Consider the following 25289-nt stretch of genomic DNA (forward strand, 5'->3'; position numbering starts at 1 on the left):
GAGGGCCTGCTCCACCCATAGACAAGCACAGCCTAGACATACTGGGACACTAAGGTGCCCAGAGACAACCCTTCACCACGGGGCACTGAGTCAGTGGGCGTATCCTCCTGCCTCCTGCTCTTCTGGTGTGTACATGGTGGAGCATGTGGTGGAATGGGGGCCTATAGCAGCATCGTTGACACTGTGCCCTTAATCTTAGCTTTTTCTCCTGTGTTGTCTTACTCTCCCTACTCCCTCATTCCTGCTTCATGGAATCCCTTCTCCAATAAACTCCTCATATCTATGTTCTTTTCTCAGACTCTGCTTTTGAGGATTTGCTTCTTAAAGAGGCTGCACAGCACAGCCAGGTACATGAGATAGCTCAAAGGACTGGATTGTCAAACAGACTCACAAAACTCAGAGACCTTAGCTAGTATGGAAGCGCATGTAAAGCAGGAGACCCGGGACTGCCACTGCAGCTCTGCAGTCTTTCTAAATGCACTTTGCCCAGATTGAACACATGACTTCTCTGAGCAATACAGGCATACCTTGTTTCATTGCACTTCAGTTTATTGGGCTTCACGGATATTGCATTTTCTACAAATTGGAGGCAAGACCCTCACACCAGCAAAAAGAGTATAACTTGCTGAAGGCTTAGATGATGATTGCATTTTTTAGCAATAAAGTATTTTTTAATTAAGATCTGAGCATTTTTAGACATAATGCTATTGCACTCGTAGGCTATAATGTAAACATACCTTCTATATACACTTGGAAACCAAAAAATTTGTGTGACTTGCTTTGGTGGTCTAGAACTGAACCTGCAATATCTTCGAGGTATGCCTGTACCTAAGAGCAATACCTGAGAGTATCGCTCACCCAAAGGGAGCTATTACATTTCTAGTTTATGTGACATTTTCAAGGGAGCCATGCCCCATAAGTGCAGTTTCCCCATGTGCAAAATAGAGAATGAACATACTACCTGCAGGGAAGGATTGCTCTGAGACTTAATAAGATAATGTCTGTGAAATATGCTAAAAACAGCTAAAAACTGGTTATTTTCCTCTCTACTGGAAATCATAATCCAGTCTTAGCTACTTCCATCTCTCTAGTACCTTGTATTGTGCAATTGAGGCAGTGACTGAATGTTAGTTAAGTGACTTATGAATCAGGAGGAAAATTTAAATAGGAGACCATGAAATCAAGCAGTTCCTAGTGATGATGGGCTACAAAGTAGGACTATTCATATGCTTTGCTAAAATGGAATAGAAGTATTGGTTTTCATAATGGAAGAGGTTTAGGTTTAGATTAAATTTTATTCTCCGTGTGGATATTTAAAATCACCCAGAGTGATAGCATAAGAGGAAATTGTGATACAGATGCTAAATTGCTGAGAAGTATGACGGAATGTGCTAAAGATCAATAGATGATAGATCAGTACTGAGTAGACTGAAGGGAAAAATAGATTATAATGTTTTAAAATGTTAGCATCAAAGAAATTTAAGTACATATAAACCACTCACCAGTCATATGCTGAGTCATACAGTGTGTTATTACATTGTTTTTAAAGAGGAAACTTTACAAAGTATGTTCCCTGACTGCAGTGGAACTAAATTAAAAATGAATAGCAGTACAATGTATAGAAAAGACTATGCTGTTTGGAAATTAAACAGCACACTTCTAAGTATCCCAAGACCCAAAGAAGAAATCATATGGGAAATTAGAAAACATTTCAAACTGAATAAAAAATAAAATACAACATATTAGAATTTGCGCGATGCAAGAAACATAACGTTCAGAGAAAAGCTTATAGTTTTAAGAGAAAAGTTAAAAATTAATGGCGTAACTTTTCATCATAAGAAGCTGGGTGGGGAGAGTGGGGCACAAATTAAACACAAAGTAAGTAGAAGGAAAGAAATAATAAAAATAAAATCAGAATCAATAAAATTGAAAACAAAGAATAGAGAAATTTCTCCCTGGCCTGTGTGGCTCAGTCGGAACGTCATCCTGTACACCAAAAAAAAAGTGGCGGGTTTGATTCCTGTCAGGGCACATACCCAGGGTTCAGGTTCGATCCCTGGTCAGGGCATGTGCACAGGCAACCAATCAATGTTGCTCTCGCACATCGATGTTTCTCTCTCTTCCTTTCTCTAATATCAATTTTTTTTTAATCTTTTTAAAAAAGAATAGAGAAATTTTACAAAGTCAAAAGTTGTTTCTTTAAAAAGACTAGCTTGATAAACCATAGCAGGATTGATTCATAAAAAGAGAAGTTACAAATTACCAATGTCAAGAATGAGAGGATACCCCTACCAATCCTATTAGTGTTAAAAAGATAATGAAGGGGGAGATATGAAGAACGTTACGGCAAGAAACTCAACAACTTTAAATGAAAACCACAGTTTACCAAAACTGAAACAAAAAAAATTAAGAATTTGAATAGCCCTATAATCTATTAAAGAATTGAATGTGTAACCAAAATCTTCCCACAAAGAAAACTTCAGACTTGAATGAATTCTATTAACATTTAAAGAATAACTAGCATCATTGTACACAAATTTTCAGACAGTAGAGGAGTAAACACTTTCCAGATCACTTTAAGGGACTAGCTTTTTTGGAGGGTGGGTGTGAAAAAATAATTTTCCTAAAATCCAGGTGATAACAAATGCTGGAAAGCCCATGATTAGTGGTGCGTATCATCCTTGCCCAGGCCCTTCTCTGGGCACATGCAGGTTCTGAGTGGGGGCAGGTGGCTGTGGCCAAGAGCCATCTGAGAAGCCCCCACCCAGAGGAGGTGACTGCACCCAACTTGGATCCCCTGCAGCCCCTGCTTTCACCTGGAAGCCCCCACAGAGAAGCCCAAGTCCCAGGAACCCACTGTACAAAAGATGCCCAGGTCCCCATTGATTTGGGTCTGGATTCCTGGAACCGGCCCACACCCTCTGGTTGGAGCTGAGGGATGGTGCCTCTCAGAGGTAACAAGTGACTGGAGAACAGGGGCTGCAGATTCCCACTCAGGTGTCCCCTCACCTTGTGTCTGGCCTTTAGCCACCCTCAGGTCTTGGCTGATATAGATAGTACAAGAAAATTACAGACCATTGTCCCCTATGAGCATAGGTATAAAAGTCCTCAACAAAATGCTAGCACAATTCAAATTTATGTCAAGAATACAAGACTGGTTTCACATATGAAAATAAATCATATAGACAGAATAAAGGAGAAAACCAATAGGATCATCTCAATTAGTGCAGAAAAGCCATCTATCTGACAAAATATCAGACCTTTTCCTGATTTAAAAACAACAACAACATAAGAACTAGAAAGAAAAGAGAACATCCTCAGTCTGATAAAGGAAACTTTCATCCAGCATCATATTTAATAGAAACAAACTGGACATTTACCCCTATTATCAGGAACAAGGGAAGGCTTTGTACTCTCACCACTTCTGTTTGGTACGTGCTGGCGGTCCTGGCCAGTGCAGGAATGTGAGGGGAAGAAAGAAAAGGCTTAATGCTTGGAAAAAGCAGAAGTAAAAGTCTTTATTCACTGAAGACATGATTATTTATGTAGAAAATCTTTAGGAACCTGCAAAACAACTGCTAGTATTGAGGAGTGAATTAAGCAAAGTCACACGAAACGAGGTCTGTACACAAAAATCAATGGTATTTCTATATACTAGTAGCATTTGGCTGGTAATTGATATTTTCAAATTCTTTTTCATCACGTCAGATAACAAAATACTTAGGAATAAATTTAACAAAAAATGTGCAAGGCTTCTGAATTGAAAACTGTAAAACATTGTGAAAGAAGTTAAACAAGAACAAAATAAATGGGGAAATATATCCTGTGGGTTGGTTGGGTAACAATATTGTTCTTCCCAAACTGATCTATAGATTCAACACAGTCCGAGTTAAACTGTCAACAGCTTTTTTTATAGAAAACAGTAAGTGGATCCTAAAATCTATATGGAAAAACAAGGGCCAAACAAACCTTGAACAAAACCACGTCAAAGAGGAGGTTTTTTAACTAGTTTTCATTTAAGACTTACTATAAATCTACAGTAATCAAAGCACTGTGACAATGGTGTAAGAATGGACAAATGGATAAATAAAACAAATGGATCAATACAGTCCAGAAATAGAGCCACACATATTTATGTATAGTCAGTTGATTTTCAGCAAAGTGCCAACACATTTCAATGAGGAAAGGAGAGTCTCTAACAAATGGTGCTGAGGTGACTGGATAAACATACGGGAAGAAATAGGCCCGTACCCACAACTACCTTTCACAATGCACAGAAATTAATTAGAGATGGGTCATAGACTAAGTGTAAAAACTAAAAATATAAAGATCTAGAAAGAAACATAGGAATGTACTTCTGGCTAGGCAAGGACTTTTTAGGACATAGGAAGCACAACTATAAATAATAATAAACGGCTTCATGAAAATTAAAAACGTCTAATCAAAAGACATCATTAAGCAATAAACTAATCTACATAAAGCATATATGAGTTTCTCTGTACTATTCTAGATACTTTTCCCTAAATTAGAAATTATTTCCAAACAAAAGATTAAAAAAAGATACCATTAATATAATAGGCAAGAAAACATTCACAATACATATATATGACAAAGGACACGTATCCAAAATATATAAAGAACTCTTACAATTATAATAACAACACAATAAAAATTGAGTAAAAAACTTAACAGACTCTTTCCAAGATATACCAGTAAGTACATGTAAAAGGGTTCAATGTCATTATTCATAACAGAAATGAAAATAAAATCTCAATGATATCCATTTCATACCCACTAGAATTGGCTGACAATAAAGTCTGATAGCAACAAAAGTTGATGAGGGTGTGCAACCACTTTAGAGAACTGTGTCTATAAAGTTATACATGTATCTTCCCTAATGGCCCAGTAAGCCCATTCCTAATTATCAAGAGAATGAAAATACAGCTCCATGAAAAGACTCTACAAGCATGTTCTTACAGGTTCTCATAAGAAACCAGTACTGGAAACAAGTGCCCATCAATAGGAAAATAGATAAATGAATTGTTATATAGCCATACAAGACTCAGCAATTTTTTAAAAAACTATTGATACAACATGGATGAATCTCAAAAACATAATTTAATAAGTGAAAGAAGCCAGTCACAAAAGAATATATTCTATACCATTCCATTTATAAGAAGTTCAAGAACAGACAAAACTTACCCATGATGATAGAAATCAGGAGTGAGGATTGACTAGAAGGGACCAGGAGGTAACTTTCTAGAGTGATGGAAATATTCTATATTTTGATTGAAGTGGTGATTACATGTGCGTATACATTTATCAAAACACATGAGAATGTACACTGAGATCTGTGCATTTTAGTTACACAAATTCTACCCTAATAAAGAAATAGGGAACACAACTATTTTTATGATATCCATTCATCATACAGGGTAGAATGCTGATTCTAATAGCTTCCTGTTGTGAACAATAAATTCGTAAACCCCTTACCTTGGCATAAAGACTCTGCATGATTTGGCTCCTGACCACCCTTTCTACTTCATGTCCCTCCCTTACCTTCTAGGAGCTCCCCCTGCTGACTTTCCTGTCTAAAATAGGTCATTTTTTATCTTTTCTAGCTCAGTCTCATTTGTTTTCTTCATTGCATTTATGATACTTGTATTTGTTTTGTTTCTTTATACTTTTTCACCTGCCTTTTCCTCTAGCATAGAAGCTCCAAGAGAGTAGGGACTTTGCCTTTTTTTTCTATTGTGTTCCCCAAGGTATTCCCAGGATATTGCCTGGTTCAATGGGTATTTGTTGAACATGCGAATGGATGAAGGATGAATGAATGAATGTTCTTATTGTTCCATATATTGAGAAATGGTAGTATACTCAAATGTTTCTCTGTTTGGAGTTTGATCCTTACCTAATTCACAGAAAAATTATAGTCTTGTTCCTACAAGTAAAGCAAGCCTTTAATAAAACTGTATCTCAAATGAGTTTTTGGTCGATGCAACCAAACTGTTTGATGCAAGGGAGCTTTTTTCCCCCTTTTCCTTTCTTGAATCTCTATATAGTCTTTCCTTCTATTCTGTAATCAGAGCTCCTTACAGAAGATATCTAATAAAATTACTTCTGACAATGCTTGCTTTGATCCTGTATCCTATTGGTAAAATGTTTGAGCACAATAACCATATAGGAACATTTATTTATTTAAAATATATATAAATTTATTACTGTACCACTATATAATGGAATGTGCACAAAAGTAACATTTTTAAAGTGTGGGATGAAAGATAGTTTTAGTATTTTCCTCCTACACTTCAGTGGATGGTTGTGTACCATCGCTCTTCCCCATGTGCTCATCCCACTTTGAGCACACTGCCCTGGGGCAAATATTTTACGTTCACTTAGACTTCTAAATGTAAAACTATAGTAGTGTTAACACTCTTGCATTTTAAACCCTACTTCTATGGGTTGAAAGAATTTACTGCTTTTTTTTTTTTAATTTTTTTTTTTGTTTAAAGTATTACAGATGTCCCTTTTTCTCCCCAATGACCCATTCCCCCCGTTCCTTCCCCCTCCCCAGTCCCTCTCCCCACCATTGTCCGTGTCCTTGGGTTGTGCATATATGGATATAAATTCTTTGGTTACTCTCTCCCCCTGCACCCCCCCCCCGCCCCCCTCCATCCCTCTGACTTTCTGGCATTATATAATGCAGGTAGGGTAGGATTTTTAGCTTTATGGGCATATTCTGAAATTTTCTCATCTAAGTTTTGCTGTACTTATTGTAGCATTGTTCAATGATAGTTTTCTACAGAAAAATATGTGGAGAATTATAGAGGAAGGAAATAATGTGATTAGAAAAGTGGGCAGAGGAGGCAAGAAAGAGCTACTGAGAAAGCTATGTTATAGGCCAATATCCCTGATAAACATAGATGCTAAAATTCTCAACAAAATGTTAGTGAACCAGATCCAGCAAAATATTAAAATGATCATATATCATGATCAGGTGGGATTTATTTCAGGGATATAAGGTTGGTACAATATCCACAAGTCAATAGACGTGATACACACATAAATAAAATGAAAGATAAAAACACACAATCACCAATAGGTGCAGAAAAAGCACTTGATGAAACCCAGCACCCAATTATGATCAAAACTCAGCAAAGTGGGAACAGAGGCAACATACCTCAGTGTAATAAAGGCCATATATGACAAACCCACAGCCAACATCATATTCAATGGGCAAAAACTACAAGCGTCTCCCTTAAGATTGAGAACAGAGATGTCTGCTTTGACCACTCTTATTCCACATAGTATTGGAAGCCCTAGCCACAGGCATCAGACAGGAAGAACAAAAGGCATCCAAATTGGAAAGGGGGAAGTGAAACTGTCATTCTTTACAGATGACATGATGTTGTATCCAGAGAACCCTAAAGATTCCACCAAGAAAATACTGGAACTGATAAATGAATTCAGTAAAGTAGCAGGATACAAAATAAATCAATTGCATTTTTACACAACAGTAGTGAACTATCAGAAAGGGAAACTAAGAAAACAATCCCATTCACAGTTGTTTCAAAAAGAATAAAATACCTAGGAAGAAATTTACCCAAGGATGTAAAAGACCTGTATTCAGAAAATTATGTCACTGAACAAAAAACTGAACAAGATAAAAATAAGCGGAAGCATATACCATGTTCATGGATAGGAAGAATTAACATCATTAAAATGTTTGTACTACCCAAAGCAATTTATACTCAACACAATTCCAGTCAAGCTTCCAATGGCGTACTTCACAGAACTAGAACAAATATTCCAAAAATTTACATAGAACCACAAAGGACCCCAAATAGCCACATCAATCTTGAGAAAGAAGAACAAAGTTGGTGGAATCATACTACCTGATATCAAGCTATACTAGACCACAGTAATCAAAACAACATGGGACTGGCATGAAAACATACATATAGATCAATGGAACAGAATAGAGAGCCCATAAATAAACCTATACTTTTATACTTAATTAACATTTGACAAGGAGGCAAAAATATACAATGAGGTAAAGATAGTCTATTTAATAAATGGTGTTGGGAAAATTGGACAGATTTATATAAAAAAAAGTGAAACTAGACCACTTTCTTACACCATACACAAGAATAAACTCAAAATGGATTAAATACTTAAATATTAGGCTCCAAACTATAAAAAACCTAGAAGAAAACATAGGCAGTAAAATCTCAGACATTTATTGTAGCAATATTTTTGCTGATATATCTCCTCACGCAAGGGAAACAAAAGAAAAAATAAACAAATGGGACTACATCAAACTAAAAACTTTTGCACAGCAAAGAAAACCATAAGCAAAATAAAAAGACAGTCCACTGAATGGGAGAACATATTCACTTATACATCTGATAAGGGGTTAATATCCAAAATTTGTAAAAAACTTATTTAACTCAACACTAAAAAAACAATTCAATTAGAAAATGGACAAAGGACCTGAATAGACACGTATCCAAAGAGGACATACAGATGGCCAAGTAACATGAAAGATGCTCAACATCACTAATCATCAGAGAAATGCAAATTAAAACCACAGTAAGATATCACTGCACACTGGTCAGAATGACTATCATCAATAAATCAACCAATAAGTGTTGGCGAGGTTGTGGAGAAAAGGGAACCCTTGTGCACTGTTGGTAGGAATGCAGACTGGTGCTGCCACTGTGGAAAACAATATGGAGTTACCTCAAAAATTTAAAAATGGAACTGCCTTATGACCCATCAATTCCACTCCTGGGAATTTATCTGAAGAAACCCAAAACACTAATCAGAAAGAATATATGCACCCCTATGTTCATTGCAGTGTTATTTACAATAGCCAAGATTTGGAAGCAGCCCAACTGCCCATCAGTAAGGAATTATGGATAAAAAAGTGATGGTACATTTACACAATGGAATACTACTCGGCTGTAAAAAAGAAGGAACTCTTACCCTTTGCGACAACATGGATGGACCTGGAGAGCATTATGCTAAGTGAAATAAGCCAATCAGAGAAAGAAAAGTACATATTATTTCACTCATATGTGTAATCCAATGAGCAAAATGAACCAACAGGCAAAATAGACTCATAGTTAGAGAGCTGTCTGACAGCTGTCTGGAGGGGGGGATGGGGGGGGAATTAAGCAAAAAAGAAAGAAACTCATGGACACCAACAATAGTGTGTTGATTGCTGGAGGGAAGAAGAAGGATTGGGGGAGGTAGGGGAGCACATATGGGGGATAAGTGGTAATGGAAGGAGACTTGACTTGGTGTGGTGAGCACACAATACAGTGTACAGATGATGTGTTGTGGAATTGTACACCTGACACCTGTATAATTTTGTTAACCATTGTCACCCCAACCAGTAAACTCAAGAAAAAGGGAAAAGGAAGGTTATGTTGCCTTTAAAAATAGGTAATCACACTATAAATATTTGAATATGAAATGTTTTCTCCATGGGAGATTGCTAATTGTAGAAAATTAGCAGTTGGTACATGTAGGCAAAGTTGCTAAATATAGGGATAAAGATAACTATTCTCCAATAAAAAGATAGTCTTTCATGAAGCATCAGTTCTACAATACAGCAGGCTGAGACAGGCTTGGAAGTTTTAAGCTTGCCATGTTACCTCTGAGACCTAAAGGAAGCAGAACATAAAAAATGAGCCTCTATCAATTTGAAGCAAACCTAATCTTTGTTATCATGGCTGTGCTCTAAATCTATTAAAGATATTCAAATTCAGTGTCCTTGGTATCACTGCAGGTTGACCTGAATAGTGAGCAATAAACTTGTGTATTATAATTCTGGTTTGAAGATATGTGCTTAGAAAGTGAAACCGACAGTCAGTGTTTTGTGTCTGTCTCTAAGCAGACTAACAGCCTATATAAAATGACAGGTGCATTTTTAGGGAAAGAAACCCATAATGTTTTCTTATTTAGTAGGTGACAGTATGTCCCAAGATAACACAAGCTTAAGGGGCTGGAAAAAGCATGGTTATTAAAGGCTAGCAGTTTCTCAGTTCATACAAATTGAATTTTTTTCTTAGGCCAGAAGACTGGAAATCTAGTATAAAGTACTGAAATAAATTAGCATATTAAGTGAATTTATACATTCAAGCTATGAGGACTTTGAATTTAAGGAAGAAATTTTATTATTGAAAGAAAAAAGGCAGTTCATAAAGTCTGTATGTGATCTCCCTGTTGGAAAGGGCCTATATGATAAATTATATCATTTTGATGATTATCCAAAGATGTGGTTATTATATTGATGGAGATTTTTCTCTCTTCTTTTCCCTTTCTTTTTCAGAATTACTGATTTAGGGAATATCAAAAGAAGACTGTACTTATCAACTGTTCATAAAGAACTGTCCTCAACCCCTCTTCATGCAAAAATTCCACTCTTCATGATCAAGCGCAAAATTGTAAGTGTCACATGAATGTTGCTTAAAATATTAAATTCAATTCCGCAAATACTAATTATGTGCCTAGTCTGTGTATAAGGCACTTTGTTAAGTACTATGGTTGTATAAAGACGAATAACATTCATGCTTTTTCTTTCCCTCACATGAAAATGCTTAAAATCTTCTAGGGGGAAGAATATAATTATTTGAATATCAAAAATACCAACAAAACTGTAATGGGAAGCATAGTAGAGGGGAAAGGGGCTACTGGTACTGTGAAAGGGAAAGAAAAACATCTGATTTCAAGATGAGGAAAGGCTGCATGAAAGAGATTGCATTTAGCATGGACTTTGAAGGAATGTAAGATTTTAACAGGTAGAGATGGGAACCCAATCATTCAAGCAGAAGGAAAGCATGGAGGCTGGGAAGTGGCACATATTTGGAGAACAGAGAATGATTAATCATTGTTGCTAGATTTTTTTAAAATAGTTTTAAGGAAAATCATTCTTACAGTATTATAGCCTGGTGGAGGCTGGGAGATTTTATGCCTGTTGTGTAACCTCTGAGATTAAAACAGCCTATAATGTATGCATAGATAAGCAATAGGCTACAGGCCAAGAAGCTTGGGCCTGATATGACTGACTAGTTTTTCTCAAACTGTAGTCATTTTAATACCTCTCTCATGACTACCATGTCTATGTACTACCTGTTCAAATAGGTACTTAATATTTGCCTTTACATCGACTCTCTTGGGGGCAGGGAGGCTTAAATAAATTATTTGAGAAGAAAACTTTAACCACGTACCTAAATTCATAGATACAAATGTAAAGAATCAAGGCTCATGAAAAATCAGGTAAATGTGACACCAGTGAAGGAATCTAATAAAGCTCTAATAACTGATCCTAAATAAATAAAGATCTATGAACAGTCAAAGAATTCAGAATATTCCTCTTAAAGAATACATAAGGCAGAAAACTAAATGAAATTAAGAAAACAATGCATGAACAAAATGAGAAGTTCAGCAAAGAAATAGAAACCTCAAAGAACATCAAACAGAAATCATAGAGCTGAAAAATATAATAACTGAACTGAAGCATGCAGTAGACAGCTTCAAAATCAGATTGAACCATGCAGAAAAAAGAATCAGTGGCCTGGAAGATAGGACGGTTGAAATTATTAATTCTGAGGAGTAAAATGAAAAGAGTCAAGAAAGCCTATAGGAGTTATAGGACACTGAAAGGAAACAATATTTGCTTTATAGGAATCCAGAAGGAGAAGAGAGAGAGAAAGGACAGGAAACGTATTTAAAGAAGTAATGCCTGAAAACTTTCCAAATTTGAGGTGAGAAATAGATATCCAGTTCTAAGAGACTCAAAGGATCCCAAGTAGGTTGAACCTAAATAGGGCTACACAGAGACACATCATAATTGAATTGTCAGAAGTCAAAGAAAGAATTTTGAAAACAGCAAGAGAAAAGAGAGAAGTTACAAGCAAGGGAACTGTCAATAGATTTCTCAACAGAAATTTTTCATGCCAAAAGAGAATGTGATGACATATTCAAAATATTGCAAGAAAAGAAAACTGTCAACCCTCAATACTTTACCTGGCAAAGCTGTCCTTCATAAATGAAGGAGGGATAAAGACTTTTCTAAACAAACAAAAGCTGAGGGAATTCATTACTATGAGACCTGCCTTATAAGAAAGACTAAAGGAAGTTCTTTGAGTAGAAATAAAGGACACTAATTTACATCATAAAAACATAAGGCAGTATAAAACTCACTTATAATGGTAAATACATAGTCCCCTCACTCTTCTTGTCAGGTTGCAAAGCACATGCTCTGCAAACCCAGGAACTGGTACTATAGAAACACTTTTTCCTTGAGCAAAGAGCGCACATTCTGACTATCCCCAGGTTGGGTGGACAAAAGGGGATATTCCATGGAGGTCTGAGGTCACCATTGCTGAGAGGGCAAAGCATAGAAGGCCACCTGGTTCCCCAAGATCACCCTACCCCAGCACATTGAGGCAGCACTATCAGTGGTATCTGGCTGTGGGAGACATCCCTGGGATTTCACAGTTTGGAATCTCATCACCAACTGTGTTCCCCTGTGGGGGTCCCCTGGGACCAGGGCTACCACGTTACGGGGGAGCACCCACCTTCCCGGGAACACAGGCCATTTTCCACCACCCTGCAGAGATCTGAAAAGCCAGAGAAGTGCAAGAGAGCTAAAAAACACTTGTGATTCAGCACCACCTACTGGAAAACAATAGAAAGACTTCTTATCAATCTACTAGAGAAATGCTACTCATACATAGATGCCTAGACAGAGAAGGAATCCATCATATACCATGAATAACCAAGGTAACAAGACAGCTCAGAAAGAAAATGAAAAATCTCCCTAAAATAAACTTAAAGACATGGAAATGTGTGATTTAAATGACACCAAATTCAAGATTGCAGTTCTGAAAAAATTCAGTGAGATACAAGAAAACACAGATAGGCAGTTTAATGATCTCAGAAACCAAACCAATCAACAAAATTAGTACTTTACCAAAGATTGAAAAATTTAAAAAGAACCAAATAGAAATTCTGGAGATGGAGAACTCAATGAAAGTGATCAAGAATGAACCAGTGAGCACAGGAAGTAGAGCTGACCAGATGAAAGGAAGAATTGGTGATATCAAAGATAGAAATCTAGAAGTGATGCAGAAGGAAGAAGAGGCTTGAGCATAGATACACATTTAAGGTACTAAAGAATATCTTTTAATGAAATTATTCTAACCTAGAATCCACTATAAGGTTTATGGCACTCACTTGAAGGTTTGTAAATGTCTTCATCTCACCCATGTGAATATCATTTTTAAATATCTGTTTTTCTCTCTCTACTCACCGATCATTCTAGCATGGGTGTTGAGATTTGGGGAAAGAAGAGCAATTTCATGCCTTCCTCTGCTGGCCCTGAATGGTTATATGACGTAGGAACAACTGCATAAAAATAAGTTTGCCCTAGGAACAGATGACTACCTAGCTTTAGAGTCACCCCATTTTCAAATCACTTAAATAGGCAGGATATTGTTAGAGTTGAAGTGTTGCATCTAGAGCTAGAGTATCAGGGTACACATTCTGATTGTCACTTCCTGTCTGTGGGCCCTTGGGCAAGCTTGTTAACCTCTCTGTTTTCAGTTTCCTCATAAGTTAGGTGGTGATAGTAATAGAGCCTGCTTCTTAGAGGAGTTGTTGGGATTAAATGAGTCATTACTTAGAACAGGGCCAAGCTCCTAGTAAGTACCCAGTTACTCTTAGTTGATATTGTTGTTATTTTACAATTTTCTCTTGACATGAATCCATGTTTATTAACTTGTGCATACAATGTCAAAATAAATTCTGAACTTACATCTTATTTCCATTTAACAAACATGTATTGAGCCTCTGCTGGAGGCCAAGTTCTGTTCCAAGTGACCTGAATCCAAGGGTGAATGACACAGCCTTCTCCTCAAGGCGAGTATTATATGGTAGAGGAGCCAAGCACATACCAGTTGATGAGAACGGGCTGTGGTAAACACCAAACTGTCTTAGGAACCAAATGCTGCTAAAAGAAAATATCAGACTTGTCTAGCCAACTTAAGGGTTGTTATAGTGGAGATGGTTGTGCTAAGTTGTGAGTATACACAGACAAAAGCATGAAAGTTCGTGACACATTTGATCTCCACCTGGAATACAGAACGGAAATGCAGAGAAGTACAAGGCTGCAAAGGAAGGCTAGATGAAACCATGAAGGGCCTTGAACGTCATGTTGAGAAGTTTTAAATTTTTAGTCCATTAGAGATTTAAAAAATAAGTTTTTAATATGGAGAAGTTTCATGATCTGATCTGTATTCTAGAAAATTAGTATGATGTCGGAATGGAGAGAGCTAAAAACAGAAAAACCAAGTAAGAGGCTACGCAGAATTCCACGTGAGATTATAAGCCTAGATTAAGGTAACAAGGAAGTGGGAGAGGAGGACAGATATAAGAGATACTTCAGGGATAAAATAAATGAAAAAAGATGGTTAAAATGGCACTGAGTTCATCTAGGGCTTGGGAATCAGCAAAGTAGATGTGCTACCAACAGGGGAAATGTCTGGTGGGAGCTTAATTTTATATGACTGCTTAGAGTTCTGTTTCTGACCATGGCACAGAGTATCTGGTACCAAACTTTCTTTCTACTATAAACATATTTAAAAGTGGAAAAAATATTTGAAATAACACTTTCAACCATTTGGGCAATGGGCAATGTACTTTAAAAAGCAAGAAACGAGGTGAGTCCGACATTCCCAAGCTTTCTGAAGGCCCATTCTGGATGGCAGTGCAGAGATGGGAGCCCAGACAAAGCATGGCATTTTCCTAAATGTAGTTAAGGACTACTGAGGTAGTTGGAATTTGTAGGTTATATTACCATAGAGAAAGAACTCCAAAAAATCTGCATTCGGGTCCTCTTGAATCTTTGTGCTTCAGTAGGACCCATGAAGCAAGCAACGACGAGTTCCTGGGGAAAGAACAGCTACTAAGCCTCATGACACATGAGGCTGGAAGATATTGGAGTTCTTACAAGAGTGAAGAGATAACTTTGAGAAGTTAAAACTGACATGTGAAAAATTACTTTGAAAGGCACAAGAAACATCTTAAAATTTGTTCTTTGTTATTTTAGGAGCACGAAAACAGAATGAGGTTCTAAAATTCTGGGAAGAGATGTACTTTAGGATTGCTAGGTTATGAAATTGTGGCTTCTTGCTTGTTACTGCCTTTTAGAAAGGCAATGATGGCTGGAGCTCTGCACTGTTAGACTCGGGCTCTTCCTACACTAGCAGAATGAATTCAGTTATCTTCAGAGCTTTCGTATAGTAATGGCTTGAGAAATCAGAACAGTGCTGGGACAACCAAGAGCACACATTCAGGCGCGCGCGCGCGTGTGTGTGTGTGTGTGTTCTCAGAATATGCCTTCCTTTCATTGGTATAGTGAAGCTACATTGCCAAAATACGAGTCAGTAAAAACCAGAAACTCATGCTTTGAATCAGTCTTTTACCCTTTGCCAGTTTTTTCATGCAAAATTACATCCTGGAAGTAAGTAACATAGCCTCTCTTAGTAATCCAAACCACAAACTAAACAGAACTACCTCTTCTCTATCACACTGCTGTCTTTCTGACACAAACTTCTTAAGGACCCATGATCATGAATATTTTAGGGCAAGAGCTCTTCCCTGCTGGACTAGAGTTGCACATAAAAATAAAGTGATTAGAGATCAAGAAAAATGTCACAAAAAGGATATTTTAAGAATGGATTGTATCAAGAGTAGTGAAAATAATATTCTATAAAGATCAACTGTAATTCATATAATCCACCTGTTGCTAGTAGGAAACTTATGCTCTTATTACAAAATTTCAGAAAATATATCACAACATTTATATGAATAATGAGTTATTTGTTGAACCTTATGAAAATTAGAACCTTTATAAATATCAGCTAAACCAAAAATATAATTTCTATTTCCTCTAGCCAAGGGAGATTTGTGAAAGTTACTCTCATCTTGTTTAGAAACTACTCCAATCTGGACTTCTAATAGATGGAGTCACTAAATACATTGTGAGTTCCCACACATTTATGGAGTTTGTTGAATGACTATAAAATGGAAGATTAAGTGTGTATAGGCATGTATGTAATCATGCATGTCTTCATATGTTAAATAACACATGCACAAGCACATACCGTTGCACAACCCATGAGTCCAGGCAGAGGGAATAAAAGCAGCTTGACTGTGATGGGTAAGAAAAGTGTGTAGTAAGTAAGGGCCTGGTTTCCTGGGACTCGGAAGGAAGTGGACACTGATTCTCAACCAGAGCTGGTGGGGTCAGATCTCCAGGGTGTTCAGGTGCAGCCAACTGGAGAGTTCATCTTAGCAAGGAAGACAGGGGCAGCCCTGAGAAGTGCCCAGCATGTTCCCACGCCTCCCTGGGCCTGGAAACCCATTCACAGCCAGATTCAGAAGTCACCCACAGCATTTCCTAGATGCAGAAAGACAGATTCCAAGAAAATAAAGCAGATAATTAAAACAGCGATTATTAACTCTAGAAACAAGAAGTTGTATAAGGAAGAAAAGGTGACATAGAGCATCACTTGGCTCCATTGTGTACAATATTTACATAGTCACAAGGAAAACACAGAAAGTGGATTTTGAGGAAAAGAGAGAAAAGAAAGCATGAGATAATTATTGAGGGATGACAAAGTGGGGGAAGTAGTATGTGAGCTAAGCCTTATCTACCATAATAGGGAGTCAGTAGGTAATATCTAAAATTGATGAAGCAAGAGGTATTACGTAAAAATACAGAGAGGAGAAAGTTAAGAGTTGACAGTATGATTAGAGAAATGGAGAAATGACCAGGACTTCATTTTGTACAAAATTTTTATATAAAATTATATATATATATATATATATATATATATATATATATATATATATAATGCTTGTATATGCATATAATCATGATACAATTTTTTAAATGCTCTTTAAAAGAAGCCTTTTCTGAACCTCTCCACCCTCCTACCTTGAGCCCCCTCTGTACTAACTGTACGTAATAGATTCCAGGTGTCTGCTTCCCTTCCCAGACTGGAAGGACTGTCACTTATGGCTGTATCCTTGGAGCCACGCCCAGTGTCTGACACCTGATAAGTGCTTAGCACCTGTGGGAAAGGATAGATGAATGCAATTACTGATGGGACAACCCAGATGAATGATTGGAACTGGGGCATGATGTTAAGTCTTTTAGGAATAAGAACCACATTTATAACAATAATAGCATTGCTAATGTAAGAATAATGTTAATAATTATCATTGGGTAGCTGGAAACCCCAAGACCTTCATCCCTATAACCTGGATTTTACCCAGGCATGGAGTGTCACCCTGTGGCATGCCTCCTGGATTTGTCCCTTAGGTTCCACTTCCTATGCTAGCCTTCTAACCAGACCCTCCTCACTTTATGCTTAAATGACTGACAGAAACTAGTCTTTCTGTGCCTCAGCCTGTCTTCACTCTACCTCAGCCTCCCCCCATAGGCCCCTCTACCACCCCAAAACATTTCTGCATCAGGGGTGGTCCAGCCTTCCCAATTCTCTGCTTTTGTCACATTCTTCTTCAAGAACTGCAGTGACACTTTACCCTCTGGAGCCCAAGTCTCTCTTGCTGATCTCCCAGCTTCTCCAGAACCTGGCCTCACTGGCCAATCTCACATTACTTCCCACACCTCCCCAGAGCTCACCATCCTACTGGCCAAGCCAGTCTCATTATTACATCGCACTCAGTCCTGCGTCCTACCTTTTACTACTCCAGACTCCTTTTCCCCCAAAAGACCAGAGCACCCCCATGGCCTGGGAATATAGTTTTTCTTTTGAGATACCTACAAAGAAAATAATTTTCACATACTTAATAATTTACTGCAGTCTGTTTTACTTTTCTACTGTAGAAACAACCTCAACTTTTCCTCCATATTAAAATTATTCCTAAATAGAATTTGCCTTTAAAAAATGACATTTTATTTTCTTTATCAACAAATAGAGTTTTTTATTTTATGGATTAATAAAATTGACCTATGTAAACTGTGCTTCTAAACAAATAATGGAAGAGGCTGCCATTTGAAAAGAAGCACAATTTTAAATACTACTTTTCATTTCAAAAATTATTTTTTCTGCTTTTTTTCTGCAGTCTTAAATATGACTTAATTTCATACTAAATGATTATTTTCTGCATTTCTTTAAGTCAGTCAGACCATTTAAAGAATTCGTTTGATGAAGTATTGAGGGGTCTAATTGCTTAATAGGCAGAAATTAGTCCCTGCAAGAGTACTTTAAAAACTGGCATATAACAGGCATAATTACAAATTCTTTAGAAGAATCTTTTTCTATGCAATAGGTCAATAAATAGCACTGGCCACAATTTAAACCCAGCTTCTAATTTCATCCATGCTTTTTTTTTTTTTAACAAATGGAAGTGGCTAATTGGGATCAAATTAGTCCCCTTGAAGGAGCAATTGGCTACTTATCCCTGATTTGCAAGATTTAAGTGGTCTAATGCACCAGCAATTAGCTTCCCACTTGCATAGTGCCTACAGATCTGGAGTTCTCTCCCAAAGCTGTCAAAGACTTGTCTCGTGGTGGGAACTCTGTAGTCAGATAGCTAGTGTATATTTTAGATTATGATCATTTCTTTGGAAGAACTAAGGCAGTTCTTAGGAAAATCAAAGCCAAAACAGAGATATATTTGGCTATAGGGGAAAATTGGTATAGGACTGGTTGATCCAGGTGATTGCCTCAACTCTCTGGACTTCCCACATACAGATGGCTTGTTCATCTATGTGATTATAGAGAGTACTTATTTTTTCCCCTTTATTTTAGTGGTGCAACCTCTGCATTGACTTGGTGGCATTTACCAGTGAAATATTCAAGGGAGCAGTTTTCCAGTCATTAGATGGAATAATCGTCTCAGCTCACTGTAAGCTGCGGAAGATCTTCACTTTAAAATCCAAGCCTCAAGACACTGCTGATAAAGATGGTATGTTCAAGTTGCTATCAAGATTTTTAAATGTTTTTTAAATTAAACATTTCTTTGGAGAGTGTAAGTCCATGGTAGTAGTTTTTAAATTTTATTTTATTGTGGAAAGAATACTTAACATGAGATCTCTCTATCCTTTTAATACATTTTTAAGTATACAATATGTAATTGTTGACTGTAGGTACCACGTTATACAGCAGGCTTATAGAGCTCATTTATCTTCCCTTTATGCCCGTTGATTTGTAACTCCCCATTTCCCCCTGCCCTCAACCCTTACAACTCTTTGACTCCACGAATTTGACTATTTTAGATACCTTGTGTAAGTAGAATTTTATAGTATTTGTCTCTCTGTAATTGGCTTTTTTCACTTAGAATAAGTTCTCATGGTTCATCTATGTTGTGGCATATGTTTTTCTTTACTCTGAATCACATTTCTTTTTACTGTAGCTGAATGTCACAAAGATATATTTCTTATTTTTGTGATTATATATATATATTTTTATGGTAGTACTCACCATCTGAATTAGTCAGGGATTAGTTGTAAGCAACAGAATTTCTCTAGGTAGTTGAAAAAGAAAAAGAATTCATTTAAGGAAACAACCAGTTCATAGAATCTCAAGGAGATCCAGAAAGTCAGGCCTGGAAGCAATAGCCAAGAACCCACCCAGCCCCTGCCATGAGATTCTTCCAAGGAAGACTCCAATAGCCACTGCAACTAGGCAAGGACTTCGTAATTCACACCATAATGCTGGGCTCCAGGTTCCAGAATTTCTTTACTGATGCTTCTGAAAATTGGATCTCTTCTTTCCTACCACCCCCAACAAAGCAGATTTCTTCTTCATGCTTCTCTGCTGAACAAAGACTGGCATAGCTGTGTCTGATTTGAAGAGCCCACGTCACATGTTGCACGGAAGGGCTGGCAAAGCAAATGTCTGATTCCTGACAAGGGAGAGAGGATTTGTGTAGCAAAGTCACCAAATTAGGAAGGTTCGAAGGATATTGGACATCCAAAATGCTCTACATTTGTCCACTAGACTATCTTACGTTTCTTGAAGTCATTGGGAGAAATTATATTAATATATTAATTTTCTAATGATCATGTTAAAATAGAAAGATGGTGAAATTATTCCTCATAATATTTCTAGAGAGACTGGAAACCATATACATTAATCATGCTTTCTGTGATTGATAAACATACTCTGCAGGTAACTGAGCCATCTAGAATTCATAAAGCAGCACAAACTCTCCTGCTCAGATAGTCTTAAACAACTGAGAGTATTAGGAGAATACTGATGCTTCCTTTTGATTTTCATCTGGGATTATTTTTGACAAAATCAGTTCTTCTAGAAGCCCAGGAAACAGGCCTGCATATAAGGTGCCAAAGGTGATTTCTTAGAAGTTTGTATGTAGACTTCAGACTTGTGCTCCATCTGTATGAGTGTCGGAGAAATCCTTGTGTGGTTCACTCCATGGAACAGACACTGTACCTATAAGTTTTATTTGATAATAAAACAGCAGTGCGTTGATAGCAGCTCCCCAATGGAATCACAAGCCAGGAATTATGGGCTCTCATCGTATGTACCAATTAAAGTCTATACAAAAAGTGAAAAATTCCATTTTTTAAAAAATAGCACCCAGATGATAAGAAACCTCAAATTTATAGACATATATGTACATTCTACATCAGATCATAGATGAATCATAACCTGATTAATGTTTTTAAATAAATGTCAGGAAAAAAGTGAATCAAAAATTGTCAGATTAAATAAATATTTTTATCTAAGTGGCCCTTCCTCAAGCCCACTAAAATTAATATAAGAATAAAATTGGTGTAAACCCACCATGATAAAGAGGAGGCAACAACAGACAAAAGATGTTCATAAATCTTGTGAGATTGGCAAATAGGGAAACCGAGGCACAGAGAAGTCAGATAATGTGCCCAGTGTCGCACAACTGTTAAGTAGCGGAGCAGGATTTGAACACTGGCAGCAGGATTCGAGCTTCTGCTCCTAATTGCTACAGTGTACTCCTCTTGTGGGAGGATAGATGGGAGGGGAAATTTTAAAAGGAAAGGTACAAGAGATGTCATGGAATACGAATGCCAGGCTGTGCTTAGGGTGCCTGATTACAATAAATAATGGGTCCTTTTCTTCTGCAGAGACAGATTAGTCAGTCATAGTGTTGAGACTTTTATAACAGGCAACTTTTTTTACCTGTTTCTTGCATTCCTTTCTGGGATTCAATAAATAAATACTGTATTAAATGCTTGCTTGAGCTCAGTACTGTGTTATCCCTGGCTTATTTCAATTTCTACCATTTTAAACTCACCCGAGCTAGAAAGTGTTGCCTAATTCTTTGCTGTTCTCTGTTTATACAGTGGATATAATGGAACATGAATTACTACAACCTTAAAACAGCAATTAACTAGTTTTTCACCTTCCCAGAAGAATGACTTATGCTGGACACCCGTGCTTAATGGACAATCACTTGCTCTTTCCTGTCTTCTCTTTTCTCTCCTCTCTTTCTCTTAGCTATCTACACATATATTCTGTTTTTCAAAAACACAGAATGATATAAGTTAGTCAATAATTCAGTCGTGCAAATACCTAAAAATACCACTCCAATGTCCCCTCAGGAATCATAAAAGTAATAAAGTAAAAGTTAAAGGTATGCTTAATTAAAGGCATGATTTCAGACTGAGAGACCCTTGGGGGCATAGGTCGGGCCTCCACATTCTTCTCTCTCCTACAGGACCTGGCACCGATAACCTGTCATTAATGTTTGATGAATTAATGAAGTGAGGATTGGCTAATTGTTTGTTCATTCAATTATTTATTCATTCACCATCTGTATTCAGTAAACTTTTACTGAGTGTCAAGCAATGTGAAGAAAATTATCCCTTCAAAGGCCACCGAAAAAACTAGAATCCCTGATGTCTTGCCTTAACAGACTCATTGAGCAGGGAAGGACCTTCGAAGTCATCTAATCCAATGTCTTAATTATGCATGTGAGCAAAACCAGGCCCATTAGTTATGAGGCATCTGGTATTGAGATCACAGAGGTGGAACCTGTGGCCAAGCCTCTGACTGACTATTCCTTCCCCAACAATACACAGTTTACCTTTCTCAGTAACTGGAATGGTTTAGTGTTTTTAATAATTAGCATTGTTGAGTGTTTTCCTACTTCTCTCCTTGTCTTCAGGTCAGGTGAGTGCACGTCAGACCCAGTCTCATCAGTTTATTAAAGCTGCATTCCCACTCCTTCCTGCAGGGGAGTCGAACTCAAAATGCCCTTGCTTAGCAAACCACTACAGGGCAAGAGAGGGGGTAATGTCTCAGCATTGCAGAGGTGCCCAGTAGCCAATAGATCCCACAAATATAGGTCATGAATATCTGTATATCTAGACTCACGATTATTCAATTAAAATATCAATTTTATAATTAAATCTTATAAAATATTTATAATAGAGCTTCATATCTCAAAAACTCTAAGGATAACAGTTCTATTTATAACAGCATCCAAAATAATTAAATACTGTATCTAGGAATAAATTTAACCAGGGGGTGAAAGACTTTTCACCGGAAGCTGTAAAACATTGCTAAAATAAATTAAAGATAACCTGAATAAATGGAAAGCCATCTCATGTTCATGGATTGCAGGACATAATTTTGTTAAGATGTCATATTACCTAAAGAGATCTAAAGATTCAATACAACCTCTCTCAAAATTTCAATGGCCTTTTTTGCAGAAATGAAAAAGCCGATTCTCAAATTCATATGAGATTTCAAAGGGACTCAAATTGCCAAAAATAATCTTGAAAAAGACTAACAGAGTTGGAGCATTCACACTTTCAAATTTCAAAACATACCTGAGAGTTACAGTAATCAAAACAGTTTCATACAACTAGGATAGACATATAAACCAATGGAATAGAATTGAGTCCCGAAGTGAACCCATACATCTGATTGTGACCGGGGTGCCAAGAACATTCCGTGGGGAGAGAACAGTCTCTTTAACAATGGTTCTGGGGCAGTTGAACGTCCACATGCAAAAGAATGAGGTTGGACCCCTGCTCATACCGTATATAAAAGTTAACTCAAAATGGATCAGAGACCTAAATACAGGGGTGGGAAAAGTAGGTTTACAGTTGTGAGGACATGAAACAGAGTTTATTCTTGTATTATTACTGGTTAATTATTGTATTATTTGTATCACAACTATAAACCTACTTTTGCCCACCCTTCTATAAGAGCGAATAGGAACAAAATAGGGCTAAATCTTCATGATCTTAGATTTGGCCAAGAATTCCTAAAATATGACACCAAAAGCACAGCAACAAAAATTTTAAAACAGATAAATTGGACTTCAAAACTTAAAACTTTCGTTCATCATCTCCCGGCAGGCATAGCTCAGTAGCTGAGCGTCAGCTCATGAACCAGGAGGTCACGGTTCGTATCCTGGTCAGGGCACATGCCCGGGTTGCAGGCTTCATCCCCAGTGGGGGGGTGCAGGAGGCACCCAAGCAATGATTCTCTCATCATTAATGTTTCTGTCTCTCTCCCCCTCTCCTTTCTTCTCTCTGAAATCAATAAAAACATTTTTTAAAAAATAAAAGCTTTCACACATCAAAGGAGACTGTCAAATTGAAAAGCCTACAAAGTGAGAGAAAATATTTGCAGGATAGGATATATATTCTGGTTCTACATATAGGGAGTATATATTCTGATATAATCTGTTGTCTGGAATATATAACTGACTCTTACAACCCAACAAAAAGACACACAACCTAATTAAAAAATGGTCAAAGGATTTGAATATCTTCCAAAGAAAATATACAAATGGCTGACAGACACATGGAAAGATGCTTAACACCATCAGTCATTAGGGAAATGCAAATTAAAACCACAATGAGACACCACTTTATACTCACTAGGATGACTGTAATGATTTTTTATGGAAAGCAAGTGTTGGCAAGGGTATGGAAAAACAGGAACCCTCGTACATTCTAATGGGAACACAAAATTATTCTGCTCTGGAAAACAGTTGCTACAGTTCCTAAAATACATAAACATAGATTACCACATGAGTTTGCAATTCCACTCCTAAGTATATACCCAAAAGAATGGAAAACAGATACATGGACATGTATGTTCATAGTAGCATTATTCGTAATAGCCAAAATGTGGAAACAACCCAAACATTTATCAAGAGATGATTGGATAAACAAAATGTGGTATGTACTTTACACAGACACCAAAGGTCACATTTTGTATGATTCCATTTCTGTGAAACATCCAGAATGGATAAATCTGTAGAGATAGAATGCAGATTTGGGGTTGTCCGGGACGGAGTGGGGGAGGGGCTGGAGGGAATGGTAGAAACTGGTTAATGGGTGTGGGATTTTACTTGCAGTATATAGGGGTGGTGGTTGCCCACCATTGTGAGTTTGCTAAATGCCACTGAATCGTTCATTTTAAAATGCTTAATTTTATGTTAATATGAATTTCTCCTCAATAAATTAGTTTTTAAAAAACTCAAAGGGTATAATTCATTCATGATAGCCAAGTTTTGGGTGTAACCTAGGCTGATTTACCCCTTTAAACATCAAAACCTTTTATTATAAAAAGCACATACTAAGATGTGGTGGTTTTGTCAACATAATGAAAAATTTTACATAAGTATTTGTTATTAATAATAAACACTTATGTAGCATTGCCTATGGAGCAGGCACTATTCTTAGCCCCTTATATACATTAACTCATTTAATCATCACAATAACCCTATAAGGTAAGTATTTTTATATCCATGTTACAGATAAGGAGAGTAGGACACAACAAGGTAAACCACTGTGCTCAAGTCACACAGCTAATAAGTGGCAGAGCCAGAACGTGAACCCAGGACACCTTGCTCCAGAGCCTGTACTTTTAACCCCTTTGAGTACTGCATAATAATACCTTTCTTCTTTATACAGTAATCTTCATAAAGGCTGGGACTTGAATCCGTGCCAGGCCTAGAGAAAATCTGATAGTTATATGGCGAATGAATGAACAAACAAAAAATAAACAACAGACTTTGTATCAATATAGTTATAGACTAAATGTATGTATCCCCTGAAGTTCATATGTTGACACCTAATCCCCAAAGTGACGGTATTTGGAGGTGGGGCCTTTGGTTGGTGATTAGGTCATGAGGGTGGAGCCCTCATGAATAGGATTAGTGCCCTCAGAAAAGAGGACCCAGAGAGGTCCCCACCCCTCTGCCCTGTGAGGGCACAG

General features: G+C 37.2%; 1 protein-coding gene across 4 annotated transcripts in view; it reads left to right on the top strand.

Moving 5' to 3' along the window:
- Window positions 1–25289, top strand: part of CFAP20DC (CFAP20 domain containing) — a 192758-nt gene that overhangs the window by 63893 nt on the left and 103576 nt on the right. For all 4 annotated transcript variants that reach the window (XM_081160760.1, XM_081160763.1, XM_081160762.1 and 1 more), the window contains 2 exons: window positions 10340–10454; window positions 18858–19014. In XM_081160760.1, coding sequence (XP_081016886.1) covers window positions 10340–10454; window positions 18858–19014 — 272 coding nt within the window. The remainder of the gene's footprint in view (window positions 1–10339; window positions 10455–18857; window positions 19015–25289) is intronic.

The sequence above is a fragment of the Miniopterus schreibersii genome (assembly GCF_964146895.1).
Source record: "Miniopterus schreibersii genome assembly, chromosome: 15".
In the NCBI taxonomy this organism is placed as follows: domain Eukaryota; kingdom Metazoa; phylum Chordata; class Mammalia; order Chiroptera; family Miniopteridae; genus Miniopterus; species Miniopterus schreibersii.